This window comes from Haematobia irritans, chromosome 2, assembly GCF_050003625.1.
Source record: "Haematobia irritans isolate KBUSLIRL chromosome 2, ASM5000362v1, whole genome shotgun sequence".
NCBI lineage: Eukaryota > Metazoa > Arthropoda > Insecta > Diptera > Muscidae > Haematobia > Haematobia irritans.
Genome location: NC_134398.1, coordinates 101813988 through 101837564, shown reverse-complemented (window position 1 = coordinate 101837564; position 23577 = coordinate 101813988). Strand labels below are relative to the sequence as shown.

The 23577-nt window shown below is 35.3% G+C and overlaps 1 protein-coding gene across 1 annotated transcript; it reads left to right on the top strand.

Annotated features, from left to right (window-relative positions):
• Nucleotides 1–2777: 2777 nt before the first annotated feature.
• On the top strand, nucleotides 2778–4285 carry LOC142224879 (uncharacterized). The gene is made up of 2 exons (XM_075294656.1): nucleotides 2778–4160; nucleotides 4232–4285. Exons 1-2 carry the CDS (start codon nucleotides 2778–2780, stop codon nucleotides 4283–4285), a joined length of 1437 nt encoding a protein of 478 aa, XP_075150771.1.
• Nucleotides 4286–23577: the final 19292 nt, after the last annotated feature.

The following is a 23577-nucleotide window of genomic DNA, read 5'->3' as shown; positions in this document are numbered from 1 at the left end:
ATCTGATTTTTATACCAGCAAAACGTAATCATAGGTACGGAAGAGCTATAGGAGGTAAAATATATGGTATCAACAAAACGAAACAGTAAGAACATGGCACGTGAATAGACGTCATTTCTTGCCGCTCGTGAAAATTATCATTTTTGCAAAGTAAAAGTACTTTAATATATCTATTATGTATCGCAAATTAAAATTTTGTTTACTAAAGTTATAAGTGATATCGAAGATTTATGAAAGTGAAACAAAATGAACACATAATATTAAAATAAAATATTAAAAAGTTGGTATATCGCTTCTTGCGAGTGAAAGACATATAACAAAAACAAATAGATTGGGAGCATAAAGCTTAAAAACCCCGTATGAAACATTCTGTGCAAAAAAAGAAAAAAAAAAAAAAAACAAAACAAAACAATGAGATAACTAATACAAAAAAATAAAAAATACAAAAAACATTCTCTTTAGCCTCTCTCTTAAATTAAATAATACAAACTCCACAATATCTAGCATATGTCTATAGAATAATTGTGAATAATTGCTGTTTTGCAAAGAGTGAAACAAAGAAGAAAAGCAAGAGGACAAACAAATATAATAAATTTGACATTCACATATTAATAAGGAACTAAACACAACTCTCGGCGACTGAAACCATAAGGAAGGTGAAAGAACAAATAAAATTATACGATAATTTGATAAACCAAAAAATAGCAATGAAAGCGAAGTGTTTTAAGTGCAAGAAAGACTGCTCTAGAGATAATGTTGGTTGTTCACTTTGTAGTAAACAATTCCACATTTCTTGTGCCGCTGAAGTAGTTCCTGGGATGACTGTTGCTATCGTGGAAATAATCAAGAAAAACCAAGGTCTGAGTTTTCAATGTGTGGATTGTAAAGACCGGATAGAAAATAATGCATCCAGTTCGAAATCGGTTGCAGGTGCTGATAATGTGACGAAGAAACTAGATGCGTTGGAAAGTAAATTGGAAAAGTTGTCAAATCTTGTGGCGGAGAATATTTTGCCTCAGTTAAATTCAATAAAGGTCGATATTGGAAATTGTTCTGCTCATCTTCAGAAATTCGAAAATGTCACGAATGCAAAAATAGACAAGCTGGTAGTCGAGAATAACAATGTGCGAAAAATTATTAACAGAAGCGATGTTCTGATTAGTGGTCTCCCAACAACTATAAATAACAGCGAGTTATACACTACTGTGGAAAAGATCGGTCAGGTGTTAGGTGTTCCATTAGAGCCCTACGATCTGAATTTCTGCACATGGATTCGAAATAAGAAAGTTGTTTTAGCAAAATTTAATTCTATTCGGAAAAGAGATGAGCTGTTTGTTCAGTACTTTAAGAACAAGAACCTTCAGCTAAACCAAATCTTGGACACTGATATATCATCACGTGTATACATCAATGATCATTTAACTCCAATAGCAGCAAATCTACAATTTATGTGCCGCAAACTTGTTAAGGAAGGCAAAATATCTAAATTTCGCATTAAAAGCTCAACATATCCAGAAGCAAAAATTCTATTAGCAAACGGCGAAGAGAAATCTGTGAGATATGACAAAATGTCTGAATTTTTTGCTGGAAGTACCACCAATAATGCTGCTGTATTGTAAATTCTGTATTGTAACATTTAGTACATTGTATTCATTCTGTATATCAAAATTTAAATAAAATATGTCAAATATGTTAATTAATTATGTATAGATAGTTAATCAAATGAATTATAAATTATATTGGAATCTATGGTAGTAATTTTTTTCTATTTTCCGCTTTTCTTTTAGTTTTAAAATTGATAAAAAAAAAACGAAATGTCATAAAAATATGATGATATGAATTTAGCTTTGATAGTGTTAGTACAAAAAAAAAAGGAATTAACACCATACTTGCAGTAAGACAGTTTTGTTATTGTGATGGCAAAACTGTTTTATTTTTTATTTAGCTATTTTATTGAAAGTTTTCATAAATTTCGGTGTCGATTGCACTACTTATTAATAAAATGCCTGAAATGCTTTTTGACTGAAAAGTTAAATAATTGAAAATAGTAAATTAAGTATTGTTCCAACACAAAATGAAAACAACTAATCCAATTTATGCATTCTTTTCTTTATTGTCTTTGCTTAAAGTGTAACATAAAGCTGGTATGATGTTCGATCGAACTTGATTGAGAGGAATGTTAAAATGTATGGTGGATTGTATAATAAGTTACGGCACGGTCACACTGGGCAAATCTTTGACAAAAATCATAAAGAAATAGTTGTTGCTTTCAAACTAGCAAATACTTTTAGCTCAAATTGGATGTATATGTGGTGATATGCACAGGAATATTTCCCAAAAAGAAAAAACGAGTAAAAAAGTTTCACATTCATTTTGGTCAAATATTTGGCTAGTATGACCAAAACCCATAGTCGATTCGCTTGAAACATGTTTGTTAAATGAAAAATATTAAATATCTATTCATTCACTATAATTGTGTAATAAACTTTGTACGAAGATGTTTCGAGTTCTGTCAGAGGATGATATTTTCTTTTGTATCGCTAAAACATTACTTCTATACTTTAAGGAATATTTTTTTAATTTGTTTAATTTTCTTTATAGATATATGTATATATCCTTCTTTTCATTTAATGATAGTTTTGCGAGTAGTTTAAGGAAAAATATGTGGAAAGAAATGGAAATATATTTTCTAAGAATTAGTTATAAGTTTTTCTATTCATTTTGCTATAAATTTTTCATGAAATCATGGATATGGGGGGTTTCTCTATACAAACTCAATGAATAATAATTTAGGACCCATTATCAACAAAAGCGTAATTGATAATTTGAACTTGAATAGCAGGGATTTAAACCTTATTCATTTAAATGCACAAAGCTTGGTGCCAAGAGCTTCCATGTCAAAGCTGGATGAATTGCGGAACTTGTTTGAAAGTATGGTGTTCGATGTTATCGGGGTATCGGAGACATGGCTAAACCACTGTGTTTTGGATAGCGCTATAGAAATCCACGGATATAGAGTTTATAGGAATGATAGGTCTGTGAGGAGAGGAGGTGGTGTATGCATGTATATCCGCTCGGATATAAGAGCTAGGGTTGTGCACGAGATAACGGATGAGGGTGTTGCGGAAGGGATTTTGGTTGAAGTAGATGCAGCGGACGCTACGAAAATCTTGTTGGGAGTGCTATATTTGCCATACGGTGGAATATCCCAATGTGAAAACGATCTTGCGGATTATGTAGCACGGTACAATGTGGTAGTTTTGATGGGCGATTACAATATTGATTTATTCCAACAGAGCAGTTATATGAGGAGTGTTTGTGGGAGAATGGGACTGGAAATAATTCATAACTGTTTGCCAACTCATTTCAATTTATGTACACAGAGGTGTTCTTTGTTAGATTATTATTTGGTTTCCGATCCTGGAATGGTTACTAACTTTAGTCAATTTCAGTTCCCAGCTTTAAATTCCTACCATGCTCTTATTTCTTTGTCTGTGGCTATTGTCGCTGAGAAAGATTCTGAAATATTTTTAATTCGTGATTATAGGAATTTCAACCTTGACTTATGCGAAAGAGACTTTGGAAGAATAGATTTTTTGGAAATGTATAGGCAGGATGTGAATTATCAAGTCGAATTTATGACTCAACATGTTATGGATTTATTTAATAGACATGTCCCACTTAGACGAATAAGGCGATCCAACCCCATTGATTGGATGCACCATTCATCGGTCCGCATAGCGTGCGAGAAAAGGGATATGGCTTATAGGTCCTTTATGGAAAGTAGATCTGCCAGGAACTGGCAAATTTATAGCAGATACAGGAATAGGGCCAAATCTGTAATTCGTAAACGAAGGAATCTGTTTTTTCAGGGTACTTTACAATCATCGTCGCAGGCAGGCTTGTGGAAGAGATTTGAAAGTTTGGGTGTTGCAGGTACTAATGGCATGGGAAATGACGATTTGGATGTGGAAAGATGTAATGATCATTTTATATTGGAGCCTCCACAGAATCCACCAGACCTAATATATAGACAGGCGACGGGCTTTAGAGAAGATGCTGGATTTGAATTTCGAGCTATCGATGAGTTTGATGTATGGGATAGTTTGAACAGGATTAAGTCTAAGGCAATGGGTGCTGATGGAATATCCATCAGATTCGTAAAGTTGATATTTCCTTTCATTTCCCGACATCTGGTTTTTTTATATAATACTATATTGATGACTTCCAGTTACCCGGATGCGTGGAAAATTGCAAGGGTTGTACCATTGCCGAAAAGGAATAAACCGTCTAGTTATTGTGATTTTAGGCCAATTAGCATATTACCCTTGTTTTCAAAGATGTTTGAGAATTTGATAAATTCCCAGATAATGGCAAACGAACCGGTGCGTAGAGGGTTTTCGGATTTCCAATCAGGTTTCAGACGAAACTTCAGTACTACTTCGTTAATGGCTTCTTTTACAGATGATATTAGGAGGAACACTGACAACAAGCTTGTGTCTATTTTAATTAGCCTAGATCTAAGTAGAGCTTTCGAGTCAGTCTGCCATGAAGTTTTGCTGAATAAATTATACACTCAATTTGGTTTCTCAAGGACTTCATGTTCGCTGGTTGAATCCTTTTTGTTTTGTAGGAAACAGTTCGTACAATTTGCAGGGATGATTTCTAGTACGAGGGTAGTGTCCAGAGGAGTTCCCCAAGGGTCGGTATTGGGTCCATTATTCTTCAATATGTACATAAATGATATATTCAATGTGCTGAATGGCATAAGTGCCCACTTATATGCCGATGATTTACAATTGCTTGCTTCTTCGGATAGGAATAATTTGGATAGTCTACTATCAAGGGTTCAGAACAATCTCCTAAGCATTGAGGATTGGTGTAGGCAAAATTTTATTCTTATCAACGCCGCTAAGTCCAGAGCTATGGCTTTTAATGCTGTTGGAGTTGCTATACCTAATTTGTTAATTGGTAATCAATATTTGGAATATGTGCCAAGTATGACCACCTTGGGATTTCTTATAGACAGCAAATTGAGCTTTGATGAACATATCAACAAGGTGATTTCCCAATTGACATTTGGACTTCGAAGGCTTTACAGTATTAATTGCTCTATTCCATTGAAGCTACGCAAGATGTTAGCCCATAGCTTTTTAATGCCTAGGATTTTGTACGGGTTAGAGGTGTATACGGGGACCAATACGACAAACAGAATGAGGTTAGAGAGATACTTCAATAGGGTAATCAGGTACGTTTACGGACTGCGTACTCATGATCACATATCGGCGTATGTTAGGGACTTCTTAGGTTGTAGTTTTGATAATTTTATAAAGATTAGGCTGGTGACACTATTTTATAAAGTGTACAGGGCTGGAAGTCCACAATATTTACTATCTCATTTTCAGTTTGGTTCATCTGTCAGATCGCATTCACTGATATGTCCCCGCTTTAATACCCTAATAATGCAGAATTCCTTCGAGGTAAGAGTATGTCGTATCTGGAATGTATATCTTCCATATGAGGATAGACATTTTGCCCATTCAGTTCAGGAGTTTGCCGACAAGATGCTGTCTAATTTGTAAACCCTGCATATCGAATAAAAGGTTGATAGTGGGTAAACTTTTTTTTTATTTTTTGGGGGAAACGTTTCATATCCATGAACATTTTTTTTTTATTTTTTAGTATTAAGATTTTAGTGTTAAGATCTTTTTACCTTCCATTATATAAAAGTGAATCTTAGTGCCATAATACATTACTCTGTAATCGATTTGGCCCTTTTAGGGCTTATAGATTATGAATAAATATTGAATTGAATTGAATTGAATTGAAAAAAGCTTCAAAATCTTGGAATAGATTATGAATTGAAAGAAATCGCAGATGATCAGTTCGTAAAGATTAAAACAGAAATAAAATATTTTAATCTAGTACCGAAATACCTACGACCTGAAAATTGGCCAAATGAGTTCAGATGTTTAAAAGATATGTATGATACTTGTGAAGTCTCAAACAGTGTAATAATAGGCGATTTAAATGTTCGGATTGGGGAATTACAACAAGACTTGGATGAGATTTATAAGGAAGAATTTACAGCTGGATATGAAGTGAGAAGCTCGAAGGATATAACTATTAATACTAAGGGAAGAGAATTCGTAGAGTTTTGTAATGCTTCGAGTCTTTTTATCTTAAACGGAATAACTAGAGGTGATAAGGAAGGCAATATAACATATACCAATGCTCTTGGCCAATCCGTAAACGATGTATGTGCTGTTTCCCATGAAATGCTTAGTAGTATCCAAGAATTTTTAGTAGACGATAAAGTATGGTCTGACCACTTCCCAATAATATTAAAATTAAAACTTAACCCAGTAGCAGCTCAGGGAAGACATATGAACTTGTTACCTAAATTAAAGTGGAGTAGTGCAGAAAAGTTCAATTATTATACAAACCTCAATGAGAATATTATTAACTCAGCAAACAAGAGCTTGGGAGTGAACGATATTTGTGCTATGATCCAAAAGTCTTGGCCGAGAGCTCAACCCATAGACCAATATTTTACAGCAAAGTCTAAATGGTATAATGCTGCTTGTAATGAAGCCCGAGTCAACTCTTTTCGATTATTAAGAAAATATAGGAAATCAAACAGCTTAGAGGACAAAGCTTTGTATTTGAAATCCCAACAAACATATAAATCAGTATGCAATTATAGCAAAGTTCAATACTATCAGGGTATTGCTTCAAAACTAAATAATGTAAGCAACTCAAAGGAATGGTGGAAGATCGCAAGGGAAATACGCAACCACCACTACAAAATTGGTCCATGTATCACCCCTTTGTCATTCAAACAACATTACGAAAACCTTCTAAAGACACCACAAGCTATGGCAAATATTTATTATGTACCAATGCTCCGCAAAGACGCAATGTTAGACGATCCAATCACAATGAACGAGTTGGAAAAAGTCCTTAGAACACTTAAATCAAATAAAGCTCCGGGTGAAGACGGTATACCCTACGAGTTTTTCACAAACACAACAATCCAATTCCGACACTTACTACTACAAACCTATAATAAAATATATAATGAGTGCATTATAGATGATACATTCATCAGGTCGATAATATTCCCTATATACAAGAAAGGTGATATAAATGATCCTTCAAACTATAGGGGCATCTCTTTCATGAATTGTGCAGCCAAGATATTTATGGGAATTCTAAATGATCGAATTTACAATTGGGCAGAAAAATATAACATCATCACTGAGTATCAAGCAGGATTTCGCAGACACTATTCAACTGTTGATAATATATATAATCTATCAGCTATAATAAGCCTGAAGCTATCAGAAAAAAGAAAGGTATATGCATTTTTCGTTGATTTCAGAGCTGCTTTCGACAACATATCAAGGCAATCATTAATCTATAAATTACACGAAATAGGACTATCAAATAAAATGGTACAAATGATAGATTCAATATACAAAAACACTCAATCAGCAGTATGGACGGGTGAGGAGAGGTCAGAATACTTCATTACCACAAGGGGATTAAAACAGGGGTGTCTATTATCACCTCTGCTTTTCTCACTTTATATAAACGATTTAGACGAATGCCTGGGTGGTGGATTGAATATAGAAAATCTAAACGTACGCCTTTTGTTATATGCAGACGATATTGTTATTCTTGCCGATAACGTATTGGTGATGCAGAAGATGATCAAAAATTTAGAAGTCTATTGTACAACATGGAATCTAGAAGTCAATCTTCCAATATCGGAAATAATGGTTTTCAGAAATGGAGGTAGACTGAGCAGATGTGAGAAATGGGTTTTTAATGGAAGAGAGGTACGAATAGCAAATGAATTTAAATACCTAGGAGTGATTTTTACACCAACGCTAACTTTTCGGAAACACTTGCAACAACGAAATATCGCAGCAAAGAATGCTCTGAACACAACTTGGCAGACTTTCGTAGGAAGGAAAGACATTGATATAGATGCCAAGTGGAAACTCTTCTTGTCAGTTTGCAGGTCTGTACAAACGTATGCAGCTCAAGTATGGGGATTCACATATTTCGATGATGTCAATTCTCTGCAGAGATACTTCATAAAAAGATTATTTAGAGTGCCTAGTAACACACCAAACTATATTCTAATGCTTGAAACAGATGTAGAAGATTCCCAGTTATATACCTCCATTTAAGATATATAGGCAAAACCATGTTTCTCTATAACCGCAACCGCCTTCCGCACCAGTTAACCACTTTATTGATGAATAGAAATTGTTTCTGGGTAAAAGAACTGAAAGCACTTGCAGAAAACATGAACTTGCTATGGCCTGAAGTAATAAATGATATCGAATCATGGAATACGTTTAGTACAGACTTGCTATGTGCATTGAAATTAAATCTGAAGCAAAGACGATTTCAAACGAAAGCTCAAAGCAGCAGACATTATAAATCCCTAAGTTCCTTCAGAGCCCAGTTATACATAAATGAAAAATATACACTGGAAGAAATTAGTTGGATATTTAAAGCCCGAAGTGGAATGATTCACTTAAATGGAAACAATTATGGACGGAATGAGGAGGATAAAATATGTAGACTTTGTAACATGCTAGTTGAAGAAACGACCCAACATTTCATTGCCTGCTGCCCTGTATTAAGCGAATTTAGAATTGCAGCTTTCGGGAAACCAAGGTTGAACGAAGAAGAAATGCTTAGAATGTTGGATGGCAGAGGAGAAAGTGACTGGAGCAGCTTAGTAAATTATATAAAATCCGCATACAATTATAGACATTTTTTAATTACAGAATTTCAATAAAAACAAAAAAATCAAAATAAAGAATAAAAGTAAATAAATGATTATGCGACTGACGTGAAAACATGTCGCAAAACCTTTATATTAACTTCAAACTAAAGATATATTTTAAATTTAAATGAAATCAATCAAACAATGTATATATTTGCAAAATTGTTAAAATGAAAATAATATTAAATAAAGAAGTACTTACTACTACTACTACTACTACCAAATGGACATAGTACACGGACTAAAAAGACTGTTTTTCATATGTTTGGGTGTAAAAATTATATTTTTGGAACTCAAATTTTTTAACACAATATTTTTAAGTGCAAGCATATTATGTTTATAAACTAGCATAACATGTTTGGGACTGTTTAATAACGTTTTGCTCGTATGTAGGGATTTTTGGAATGTATATGTTTCACTATTTGAATCCTAATGGCCTCTTGGGAAATAAAAGATTAAATGAATTCGTAGAATTCAGGCCAGTTTATCTTTATTCTGTGGTTGCGGTTCTACAACTAAACTTTATACAATCGTGCTTCAAGCGGGAAAAAAGAACATTTGATTTATATTCCAATGAGTGAAAAGGATGTCAATATATACAATATATGGCGAATTCAAAAAATGTATATGTATATAATATTATTAAGGGTATTCGTTGCAAACAGGTTGAACCATGGGTTCAACATTCTCCCGGGCAGGGTTTACTAAAGTTCCGGTGCCGACTCTTTGCCAGACCTGAATCTCATCCATTGTTGTTGAATTTTGACATATAAAAAAGGTTGGATGTATTCCCAGGAACTTCACGACAAATCAAAAATTCTCCAGATAGTTCATGTCCAGATAGGCGTTGATATAAAATGACTGCTGCAAGTATACAGAAAGAGAAAAAAAGAAAGAATAGTACGGAAATAAATCAGCTTTTGTACGATCAACTTCTACTAGATAGCTTGTGTTTGTAGTATGAGTTTAATGTCGCGTATTGACCGAGATGATTTCATTAGTTTTCAGATGTTGGTAGAAGGCAAAGTTTAACAATTGGACGTATTATTGTACCATTTTTTTGTTTTTATTTTCGCGGACCGCACATTATTGTCTTTTCCCGTGAACACTTTTGTTATGCGCCCTAATCGCCACTCCGTAGATGGCAAAGAATCGTCTTTTATGACAACAAAGTCGTTTTCTTTTAAATTGTTCTTAGTACTTTTCCACTTGTACCGACGTTGGAGCTCGGTTACATATTCTGCCTTCCAACGTTGGCTGAAAATGAGTTGAATTACTTTTAATCTCTTCCATCGGTTGATATGGGACAAATTATCCGATGTATATTCTGTAAGGGTCTCAGGAAAAGCGGTTAATGGAGCTCCCCTTAAAAAGTGACCTGGAGTTATGGGTAAAAGTTCAAAAGGGTTTTGAGATATTGGACCCAATGGTCGAGAATTTAATACAGATTCAATTCGCACTAAAATCGTACTAAACTCCTCGAATGTGAAGGAGAGGTTATTAGTGATTTTCTTTAAGTGAGACTTCATGCTCCTGACGGCTGCCTCCCAAAGTCTTCCCATGTGGGGAGCATGAGGTGGTATAAATGACCAGGAGAAACCGTGGAGACTGTATTTTTCGGAAAGGCTCTTTTCAGCATTTTTGAGAAATGTGTTGTGTTCTTGTTATAACTTGTAGCTTGCTCCCACGAAGTTTCTGCCATTGTCCGAAAACATAGTTTTCGGTAATCCTCTACGACCTGTGAATCTCATAAAACACGCTAAGAAACCTTCAGCTGACATATCCGAACATACTTCTAGATGAACTGCCCGTGTTGAGAAACATACGAATACTGCTGAGCAGCATTTTCCGATCTTAGCATTTCGTAGATTCGATGTTTTGAGGTTAAATGGGCCAGCAAATTCTACACCTGCATATGTAAATGGCAAAGAGAAGTCAACACGTTCTGGTGGAAGTGAGGCCATGATTTGATCCTGGAATTTTCTTTTATAAATTGTACAAGCTTTACAATTTCGAATACATTTCCGAATTGTGTTCTTTAACCTTGGAATATAAAAACCTTGTCGTATTGCTCTTATCATAATATTATACTCGGCATGGAGAAGAATTTGATGGCTGTGTCTCACAATTAATTCAGCAAGGTGTGATTTGTCGGGAATGATAATCGCGTGTCTCTCTTCGTAACTGATACCAGCGTTATGTAAGCGACCACCAACTCTTAACAACCCATTTTTGTCTAAAAAGGGTGTGTGCGTCAGAATATGACTCTTTTTACTTATTTCTTCTTTGTTAGAAAGAGCGTTATATTCACATTGAAAATGTATCTTTTGTGAAAGCATAATTAGCAGAACTTTGACACGCGAAAGTTCTTTAACAGAGAGTTCCAACGATGAACTAATCGTATGTTTGCGAGACCGTGCGATGAATCGATATACATAACACAATGTTCGAAGTGCTCTATTAAATGAGGAAAATCTGGATATTACGTCATCTGTTGTGGAAATGTGGAAAGTTTTTATCTTTTTATACCCTGCGCCACACTGTGGAACAGGGTATTATAAGTTAGTGCATATGTTTGTAACACCCAGAAGGAGACGAGATAGACACATGGTGTCTTTGGCAATAATGCTCAGGGTGGGTCCCTGAGTCGATATAACCATGTCCGTCCGTCCGTCTGTCTGTGAACACATTTTTGTGATCAAAGTCTTGGTCGCAATTTAAGTCCAATCGCCTTAAAATTTGGCACATGTTCCTAATTTGGGTCAGAATAGAACCCTATTGATTTTGGAAGAAATCGGTTCAGGTTTAGATATAGCTCCCATATATATCTTTCGCCCGATATGCACTAATATGGACCCAGCAGCCAGAGTTTTATACCGATTTGCTTGAAATTTTGTACAAACATAACACTTAGTCGTATAGTCAAGTGTGCAAAATTTGATTGAAATCGGTTCAGATTTAGAAATAGATCCCATATATATCTTTCGCCCGATATGGACTTATATGGTCCCAGAAGCCAGATTTCTGGCCGAATTTGTTTGAAATTTTGCACTAGGAGTACAATTAGTAGTATAGTCAAGTGTGCAAAATTTGATTGAAATCGGTTCAGATTTAGATATAGCACGCATATATATATTTCGCCCGATATGGACTAATATGGTCCAATTTGGTTGAAATTTTGCACATGGAGTAGATATATTATTATTGTTCTTTATTTGCTTGCACAATAATGCACAAGACCACGAAGGTCTCATATTCCAGCATGGGAAGTTTAAGATCATAATATACAAGTAAATAAATATTATATAATTACAATGAAAAGTTAACTTAAATTATTTAATCAAAAGAAAATCTATAAGCAAAATAACATTAATATATATAATAGGAAGTTTAGAATTTGAACAATATATAAATCACAGACTGAAAAATATTAAGATTTAAATTTGAAAATAGTAAAAAGATGAAAAAAAATAAAATAAAATTTATAATAACAGGTAAAGGGAAAAAATATTAAAATTTAAATTTGAAAATAAAAGCAAAAAGAAGAAAAAAGTAAAATAAATTTTAAAATTTTTAATAACAAATAACGGAAAGGTATGAATAATCAAAAAATCAACATTATTTTAAGATTTTAAAATTGGAAAGCAAACAATATAGAAAACAAAAAGAGAGAAACAAATTTAATTATTACTCAAAAACGAGATAACATTATTCTTAAAATCAACTGCGTTATTTATACATTGAATATTATGAGTAAGTGAGTTCCACAGACGGATAGAGTTAATAAAAAATTGCAAGGCATTTCTGCGCAAGTACTCATCCATCTGGTTCCTCAAAACACGCTCAAGAACCTTTGAGAGGAACGGAAGAATCGCTATGGGTCTGTAATTTCCACTTGTCTTGGGTACAGGAACTATCCGAGCAACCTTCCACTTACTTGGGTAATAACTATTAGTTATTATCCTATTAAATATAATGGTAATAAAGGGGAGGAGTGCTTGCAATATGATTCTGGCAAATTTAGGGTCTACACCATCAGCACCAATAGAGTTAGATTTAATGGACATGACACTTGCCTGGACATGCATCTCATCTACTCCAATGAACTCAAAACGATTATCGAAAGCAACGGTTGTCATATCATAAAGGGTGATTTGTTAAGAGCTTGATAACTTTTAAAAAAAAACGCATAAAATTTGCAAAATCTCATCGGTTCTTTATTTGAAACGTTAGATTGGTCCATGACATTTACTTTTTGAAGATAATTTCATTTAAATGTTGACCGCGGCTGCGTCTTAGGTGGTCCATTCGGAAAGTCCAATTTTGGGCAACTTTTTCGAGCATTTCGGCCGGAATAGCCCGAATTTCTTCGGAAATGTAGTCTTCCAAAGCTGGAATAGTTGCTGGCTTATTTCTGTAGACTTTAGACTTGACGTAGCCCCACAAAAAATAGTCTAAAGGCGTCAAATCGCATGATCTTGGTGGCCAACTTACCGGTCCATTTCTTGAGATGAATTGTTCTCCGAAGTTTTCCCTCAAAATGGCCATAGAATCGCGAGCTGTGTGGCATGTAGCGCCATCTTGTTGAAACCACATGTCAACCAAGTTCAGTTCTTCCATTTTTGGCAACAAAAAGTTTGTTAGCATCGAACGATAGCGATCGCCATTCACCGTAACGTTGCGTCCAACAGCATCTTTGAAAAAATACGGTCCAATGATTCCACCAGCGTACAAACCACATCAAACAGTGCATTTTTCGGGATGCATGGGCAGTTCTTGAACGGCTTCTGGTTGCTCTTCACTCCAAATGCGGCAATTTTGCTTATTTACGTAGCCATTCAACCAGAAATGAGCCTAATCGCTGAACAAAATTTGTCGATAAAAAAGCGGATTTTCTGCCAACTTTTCTAGGGCCCATTCACTGAAAATTCGACGTTGTGGCTCGTTTGTAAGTCTATTCATGATGAAATGTCAAAGCATACTGAGCATCTTTCTCTTTGACACCATGTCTGAAATCCCACGTGATCTGTCAAATACTAATGCATGAAAATCCTAACCTCAAAAGAATCACCCTTTAGAAGGAGGAATCAGCGTCCCGTCGCCCGATATGCACTTATATGGACCCAGAAGCCAAAGTTTTATCCCGATTAGCTTGAAATTTTCCACAAGGAGTACAATTGGTAGTATAGCCATGTGTGCCAAATTTGATTGAAATCGTTTCAGATTTAGATATAGCTCCCATATATATGTTTTTCTGATTTCGACAAAAATGGTCAATATACCAACATTTTCCTTGTTAAATCGCCACTGCTTAGTCGACAAGTTGTAAAAATGACTCTAATTTTCCTAAACTTTTAATACATATATATCGAGCGATAAATCATAAATAAACTTTTGCGAAGTTTCCTTAAAATTGCTTCAGATTTAAATACATCCCATATTTTTTTACTAAAATTGTGTTCCACAAATTCTGTCCAAATCGAGTGATATTTAAATGTATGTATTTGGGACAAACCTTTATATATAGCTCCCCAACACATTTGACGGATGTGATATGGTATCGAAAATTTAGATCTACAAAGTGGTGCAGGGTATAATATAGTCGGCCCCGCCCGACTTTAGACTTTCCTTACTTGTTTATTTCTAATTCTGTCGGAGCAAAGGATCGTGGAGCTGGCCATTCTGTTTGGGGTCGCTGAAGCCATGACGGCCCATGCCACCAAAGCGAATTATGAACCAAATCTTTCGGACTACAACCCCGCGTTCCCAAGTCTGCTGGATTTTCTTCTGACTTTATGTGTTTCCACCAGGAAGATTCAGACAGTTCCAAAATCTTCGTCACTCGGTTCGAAACGAATGTTTTCAATACTTGAGTATCCTTCTGTAACCAACTTAGGACTATGGACGAATCTGTCCACAGGTAGACCTCATACTGAATACGTAGCGTTTTTGTTACCAATTTAACAACAATATTTTTGCCTGAATGACAATGGGCCCCACCCATCCAAGTGGATCAAACAAAGAGCTATTATAGACAAAAAATATCTTTTGGTAAGAACATGAGTGGATTCAATTGAGGCAACAACGTAATAAAACTCATCTGTCAACGCATTCCAGCTTATTCCCGATGTCTTTGCCGTACGCGAATCGGTAAAATTTTTTTTATTTATTTTCAAGCAGATATTTACAATTCGCTGTTATCTTCTTCAATGGAAACGAGGCCGACGAAAGCACTGAGATTAAATCTTCTTGTTTGTTTCTGGTTTCTTCCGGACAGCAAATCATCAACATAAATCTCGTTATTTAAGATTACTGAAACCCCTGGATGGGAATGTTTGCAGTCTACGTTCAGCTGTTGCAACGTCCTTTTGGCCAAAAAACAAAAACTTGTCAGTACATTTTTTGTATGTCCCCTGTGAAAACATTCCGATAGAAGCGCCAATTAAGTATAATTTGGACAATATCCAACTGTAGAATTGGACCATGGTACAAAACATCGTTCAAAGAAAACCGACTATATATTTTCTCGGAACCGTTAAATAAAGGGTGATTTGTTAAGAGCTTGATAACTTTTTTTAAAAAAAAAAACGCATAAAATTTGCAAAATCTCATCGGTTCTTTATTTGAAACGTTAGATTGGTCCATGACATTTACTTTTTGAAGATAATTTCATTTAAATGTTGACCGCGGCTGCGTCTTAAGTGGTCCATTCGGAAAGTCCAACTTTGGGCAACTTTTTCGAGCATTTCGGCCGGAATAGCCCGAATTTCTTCGGAAATGTTGTCTTCCAAAGCTGGAATAGTTAGGTTAGGTTAGGTTAGGTTATGTGGCAGCCCGATGTATCAGGCTCACTTAGACTATTCAGTCCATTGTGATACCACAGTGGTGAACTTCTCTCTTATCACTGAGTGCTGCCCGATTCCATGTTAAACTCAATGACAAGGGACCTCCTTTTTATAGCCGAGTCCGAACGGCGTTCCACATTCTAGTGAAACCACTTAGAGAAGCTTTGAAACCCTCAGAAATGTCACCAGCATTACTGAGGTGGGATAATCCACCGCTGAAAAACTTTTTGGTGTTCGGTCGTAGCAGGAATCGAACCCACGACCTTGTGTATGCAAGGCGGGCATGCTAACCATTGCACCACGGTGGCTCCCGTGGCTGGAATAGTTGCTGGCTTATTTCTGTAGACTTTAGACTTGACGTAGCCCCACAAAAAATAGTCTAAAGGCGTCAAATCGCATGATCTTGGTGGCCAACTTACCGGTCCATTTCTTGAGATGAATTGTTCTCCGAAGTTTTCCCTCAAAATGGCCATAGAATCGCGAGCTGTGTGGCATGTAGCGCCATCTTGTTGAAACCACATGTCAACCAAGTTCAGTTCTTCCATTTTTGGCAACAAAAAGTTTGTTAGCATCGAACGATAGCGATCGCCATTCACCGTAACGTTGCGTCCAACAGCATCTTTGAAAAAATACGGTCCAATGATTCCACCAGCGTACAAACCACACCAAACAGTGCATTTTTCGGGATGCATGGGCAGTTCTTGAACGGCTTCTGGTTGCTCTTCACTCCAAATGCGGCAATTTTGCTTATTTACGTAGCCATTCAACTAGAAATGAGCCTCATCGCTGAACAAAATATGTCGATAAAAAAGCGGATTTTCTGCCACTGATTTTGGTAATAAAATTCAATGATTTGCAAGCGTTGCTCGTTAGTAAGTCTATTCATGATGAAATGTCAAAGCATACTGAGCATCTTTCTCTTTGACACCATGTCTGAAATCCCACGTGATCTGTCAAATACTAATGCATGAAAATCCTAACCTCAAAAGAATCACCCTTTACTATGCGAACTTTCGTTGTTGTGCTCTCTGGCTTTATGACGGCGTGGTGTGGCAGAAAGAAAGAGAAATGTTTTTCGGTTGAACTTTCGAAATGGGTAATTTGTTCCATATGCTTCAAATCTAAGTATTCGTGGAGAACTTGGTCATATTGAATTTTTAAATCTGGTGTTTTGTACAGTGTTGTTTCCATTCGTCGGTATTGTGCCAAAGCCATCTTCTGTGACGGCCCTAGACATATAGTATCGAGGAATTCACGACGAAAGGGTAAACGAACCACATAGCGGCGGTCGGGTTGACGGTAAGTAGTTTCTTTATAAAACTTCTCACAATAATCATCTGCTTCATATTCTTTGCTTGGCCTAAAAACTTCCTCAATTTCCCAGAATTTTTTAATTTGTTCACTAAGTGTCTCGTTTTCTGAATCGGAAATCATAAGTGAAAACGTCTGTACTTCGACGTTTGATAAGGAACCCGAGAGGTACACCCAAAATGCGATTTTCTCGCTTCGACACCATTGGCTTCCATGAAAATCACTCCTTTTAAGTTGATTAATGGTAAATAATCACTGCCTATTATCATATCGATCTGCCCTGGTGTATTGAAATTCGGATCTGCCAAATGTAGCTTTCGAATATCATGAAGATTTGCAATATTAACCCGTTTCGAGTGTAAAAGGTGTGACAATTTCGGCACAACAATTGCACACATTAATAATGTAAAATTCGAAACTCTGGATTTTACTTTAACGTAACATCGTCCGCTTGATCTACCTACAACTGTCCCTCCCAAACCTGATATTTGGGTTTGATGATTATCAACGAGTAGCGAAAGTTGTTGTTGTACTTTTTTCGATACAAAACTTTTCTCTGAGCCTGCGTCTAAAAGGGCCCGTATAGTGAATAATTCTCCGCCTTTCTCAACATTAATCAACGCTGTTGGTAAAATTGTTATCCCTTCGTTCCGAACAACATGAGATTGGACAGCTTCAGATGATGTTTATGGCTGTACATTGTCCTCTGGTGGGGGCTCACTGTCCTCTGAACTGGTAAAGGTATTGTGAGTTCTCCGAAAATTCCTGTCCTGATGGTTAACTTTAGAATTCCAACTTTGTTTGAGGTGCAGCAACGTATGATCCCTTTTCTTGCATTCTTTGCACGTTCTAGTGCTAGTGCACTGTGACTTAAAATGTGTTGAGCCGAGACAATTTGCGCACAGTTTGTTCACGTACACAAAATCTAAACGATCATTTATTGACAATGATTTAAATTCTTCACAAAATCTAAGTGAATGATTCTTTTACAATTGTGTTGAATGTCGGCGTCAACACGACACTGGAATGTTTGTGATTTATGATTATGAACATGAGGATCTCGAGCAGTAGGTTTTCTCAAATCGGTAATTGTTTCCAAAATTTCAAACCGTTTGGTTAAGAATTCATCCATCTGTTGCCAAGTGGGCAATTGTTAGTGATTGGAGAGCGAATCTTCCCATGAGCGTAATGTCTCCTCTGGTAATTTAGTGGAGCACAGGTGTACCAGGATTGGATCTCAATTTTCGGTCCGAATTTTATATGACTTGAAAATAGAAATACTGTCATTTATCGTACGTTGTATAATTTGGATTGATTTTGGCGTTTCATTTTGAGCTATTTGTATTCCAAAAAGAAGTTTTATCTGTTGATGAACTAGAATGCGAGGGTTCTCATAACGATTTTTGAGAGAATCCCAAACCAATTGGAAGTTGTCATCAACTAAGCCAAATTTGCTGACTATCTGATTCGGTTCACCCTAGTTTTTCCCCTCAGGTGGAAGATTAGCTGAAAGTCACATCATGCTTTATAGTTTCATCGGCTTTAGAAATCTGATTTGACGATAACTCGATAATTTTGGATTTGCATACTGAATATCGCTTATATGCCTCTTTATGCTTCGTAGTAGCAATCTTTGTCAATTCACTATCATCCGCCGTTTCATCACCTCTCATTATTTTTTTATAATTCATTACAACTATACCCCATCTGCGTTCTAATTCCGTTTCTTCAACCTTTAAAATTGACACTTTGCAATTATCTTCTGCTTTAAATTCCTTGCAGAAGGATATGACCTGTTCACAGTCGAATAAAAATTTTCTCCGAGCCGACATTCTTTAAAAACTTTACTTGCAATTTTCTTTGAAAATGTAAATATTTAGCGAAGAGGAGTATTGTATTAGGTGGACGAAATGAAATAATTGTTTGTTTTTTTCATGCGAATTTTACATAAAAAAGTCTAATATAAATTTGGAATTTGTTTCAATATAAGTAATAAAAAATAAATACTCACATTTAAATATGTCAATTGGAGTTTCTGTTTTTTTCTGATTTTCGTTACTCTCTTTTTAACATCGCTCAAAATAATTACCAATTAATTAATCACGTATATTTTCAATTAAACAACCTAAAAGCTATTCCCAGTTATCTTGAATAAACCTGGGGGACCTGCAAAATTCTTTCTCAATCTGGCAACGTTGATCCGACCTTAATTCTCTCACTTCCAGAATATCTTTATCTCTTTTTTGTTTTGATATTAGTTTTTTTTTCTTCACATATCCTTTATTATTTTCTTTGTTTTTATTGGTTGCAGAGGTACAACTGCATATTTTCTTTTTCTTTATGAAAGAAAATCGCAAACCATTATGCTTAATACAGAAATTTTGTTGTATTCCGTTTAAATCCCTTTTTTCAAAAAAAAAAAAAAAAATACTTTTACGACCTCTTCCTTCGGTTAAAGGGTGATACGGTCAAAATTTGGTCAAGGGAAAACACGTGTAAATCGGTGAAATCGTTTATTTAAAAAATCAAATTAAATTTATTTTTCAAGTTCAATTAGTATAAAATTCAGGAAAAATATTCAGTTAGGCTTTCGCTTTTCGAAATCCGAATTGCCGGGCCTCACGCTTGACACCTGCCATCAGATTTTGTACAGCCACCTTGTCCACCTTCTTCGCCGCAGAAAGCCAGTTTGCCTTGAACTGTTGCTCATCCTTATCAGTTTTTTTGGTCTTCTTTAGGTTCCGCTTGACAATAGCCCAGTATTTCTCAATTGGGCGGAGCTCTGGCGTGTTGGGAGGGTCTTGTCCTTGGGAACCACCTGCACGTTGTTGGCGGCGTACCACTCCATGGCCTTTTTACCGTAATGGCAAGATGCCAAATCCGGTCAAAACAGTACGGAACAACCGTGTTTCTTCAGGAAAGGCAGCAGACGTTTATTCAAACACTCTTTCACGTAAATTTCTTGGTTGACAGTCCCGGAAGCTATGAAAATGCTGCTTTTCAAGCCACAGGTACAGATGGCTTGCCAAACCAGATATTTCTTTGCGAACTTTGATAGTTTTATGTGCTTGAAAATATCTGCTACCTTTCCCCTTCCTTTTGCCATATAAAACTCCTGTCCCGGAAGCTGCTTGTAGTCGGCTTTGACGTAGGTTTCGTCGTCCATTACCACGCAGTCAAACTTCGTCAGCATCGTCGTGTACAGCCTCCGGGATCGCGCTTTGGGCGTCGTATTTTGTTTATCAGCGCGATTTGGAGTCACTACCTTCTTGTAAGTCGATAGTCCGGCTCGTTTTTTGGCTCGATGCACGGTTGTAGAAGATACACCCAGCTTATCTCGGAGAGAGAGGTTAGGGTTTCGCTTGAAACTACCGGCAACTCTCTTTGTCGTCTCAGCGGCTTCCGGTTTTCGATTTCCCCCGATCCAGACTTCCTGGCTATCGACAAACGTTCCCCAAACACTTTAATTACATTTGTAACGGTTGATTTGGCAACTTTTAGCGATTTTGCCAGCTTTGCGTGCAAGTAGCTCGGATTTTCGCGATGCGCGTGCAAAATTTTGATACGCTGCTCTCCTTGCTTGGACGGCATTTTGACAACTGAAGAGTGAATTCCAAAATCAAAATAGGAGCAACATTTTATACACACACACCTTCAAAATGAGGTGTGTTCAGATTTTTTAAATGCAAAATTGAAATACGTCAAGTTTATATTGATCAAATTTTGACCGTATCACCCTTTACTTTATTTTTCGCATAAATATCGATTTACGTTGTTGATCACTGCATAATTTGCATATAACACAAATAAAAACCCGACTTTGTTTTTGTTTTCCTGGTGTTTACACTTCTTTTGTTAATGATATTCTTGTACTTTTTATCTATCGTCAGATTTTTGGAAAATATTTTAAGTTTTCTTTTTGTGTTTGTTTTTATCACCAAATTAACAAAAAATGTATTTACATTTTAACCACAAATTTTTATAGTAATTATTTTTTGCTTTCATATGTTGCACGGGTATTTACCGTTCGAGGCGGGAGTTACGTTAGAACCCCCACCATCGATACACCCTAATATACTAGAAATCTAGAACCATCGAGACACCCTAATATATTAGAAATCTAGAATAAGCATATTTTACAATTCTCTGATTAAGACATACATTTGACAATCATTTTGTAACACTTTATAATGCATTTTTCTTTATTTCAATTTATTATTAAACACATACACACACACACTTACCTTTATATTCGATCATAGGAAACGGACCAGACAATGTAGAATAAGCATTTTCTTTATTATTTCAATTTCATTTTAACTACTCTAGAATAAGCATTTCCTTTATTTTTCAATTTATTAAACACACACAACCATACATTTATGTTCAAATAACGGAAACAGACCAGACAATAATTAGGTCACAGATTTGGCAAAACAGAAAAGGTAATGACCACGGTTTTGTCAAATCTGCAATTCATAAAACACACAAACACACTTACCTAGTCGATAAGTGAAAAACTGTTAACAATAAAGTTTTAGTTTGAAGTTAAAACTCAAAACGAACACGTCTTGTTACTCGGGGGATATTTATTTCTTGCGTAATCTATATTCCTTTTTATAATAAGATTTATCTCATCACGGTGTATTCACTTTATTTTTATCACCAAATCGAAAAAGTGTTTTTAACAGGTTTTACTTCATCACAGAGAAAGAGAAGTTTTTAAGTATAAATGCATATAAGCATTCGCGACGATCAGTCACTTGCTATCTTTTATTCTGTTTTGATTGAGTTTTGTTTTTATTGGAATGTGTTAGTGTGACATTCTTCTTTTAGTGAGTTTCCGATTACGAATATTTATTTTTTGTTATCGATTATACTTTCGGGAAATCGATTTCACTTATGTTGGCATTAATTCTCGATTTGAGGGTATCGATTTTGATAGTTTTAATTATCGGTTAGTTTTCCCTTCTTCGACACTTCTTTGTATAACAAATCATCTATGAAGTTTTATATGTAAAGGTGAGTATTAAGTTCGAGTTTAGCCGCTAAAATCGCCATTTTTTCACGATTACTTTTCTTTAATAATACTTTTTAAGGAATACAAACTTTGTGAAAACTTGCTTTGGGCTATTCCCCATCAAGTTATAATAAAATATGCAACAAATATGTATAATTTTATGCCTTTTTTTACTGATTTAGTTTTCACTTTAGTGAAAAAACTCGAACTTAGTACTCACCTTAATTTAATTTTTATTATTTTTGTTGCACTGTTAGAAAAATATGTTTTTCATATGTTCCGATATAAACAAAATGTGTTTCGGGCACAATTTTAAAACACAATATATTTAAGTGCAAACATGTAATGTTCCTAAACTAACACTAAATGTTTGGGACATCTATGTTAATATGTTAGAATATATTATGTTTGGGGCATGAATGTTTCATTAAAATCATATGTGTGAATGCAAACTTATATATATTTACAAATTTCGACTAAACATACATATGTTGTGATATTTTATTCAAAGTGACAGAGAGAGTATAGAGAAAGATATCAACATAACACAGCGAAAGAATCAAAAGAGAACAATTTCTGTGAAACCGCTTTTATGTTGTTTCGGAAAACTGTTTTATGATAAGGCCAAAAATGTGATATGCTTAAGTCTAAATATTATTTAATTTGAATAAAGACAATAGATATTCGGAACCAAGAGAACAGACATTTGAAAAACAAACAGCATATGTTTTCGCCTTGAGAGCAGCATTTTATGTATGTGTGGACATGTGTTTTGTTTACCATTTTGGCATTATGAGCATAATTTTTTTTTTGGTTCGTTAAAAGAAATCAGGGGTCTCCATAAAAATAACGAAAGGGCACTATACTCTTTTTAGAGTTGTAAAATGATTAATAACCCACATTCGAAGTTTCATTATAAAAATTTAATATAGTATAAATATAAATGTGTAAATTAAGAAAAAGTGTTCGGTCGGAGCTGGGATTGAACCCACGACCCTTTGCATGCAAGTCAGACATGCTAACCACTGCTCCACGTGGCAAACAAATGTATGTTTCTGTTAAATAATGTTATGTTTGCATGGGCGCTGCAAACTATGCTATATAAATGTAACTTATAACGATAATTATCTACTGGTGATTATAACAGCTACGTAGTCCAGTGGATAGTGTGTTGGCTTACAAACTGTATGGTTCTCGGTTCGATTCTCCATGCAGGCGAAAGTTAAAATTTAAAAAATTTATAAAAGTGAATAATTTCTTCAACATTATTTGTATTACAGAAAAAGGTGCCAAGAACTAAAATATTTCGTGGAATTGAAAATTACGAGCATGTTGGGCAATGAGCACAATCGTCTTTGGGAAAAATTCTTCCAAGCATATAATATTTTTGGGCTCAAAATGCTTCCAAACATATAATATGTTCACATAAAACAAACATATTAATGTTTCGGCAGTATCCAATAATATATGTGCTTCCTGCAAAATATGTTTGGAACATATGTTAAAGAAGCGATTATTTTTGAGGGTGTGTGTACTTTATATTGGTGTTGTTTTTCTCTCTTGATACACTTCACCACTACTGTGGTAGAGGG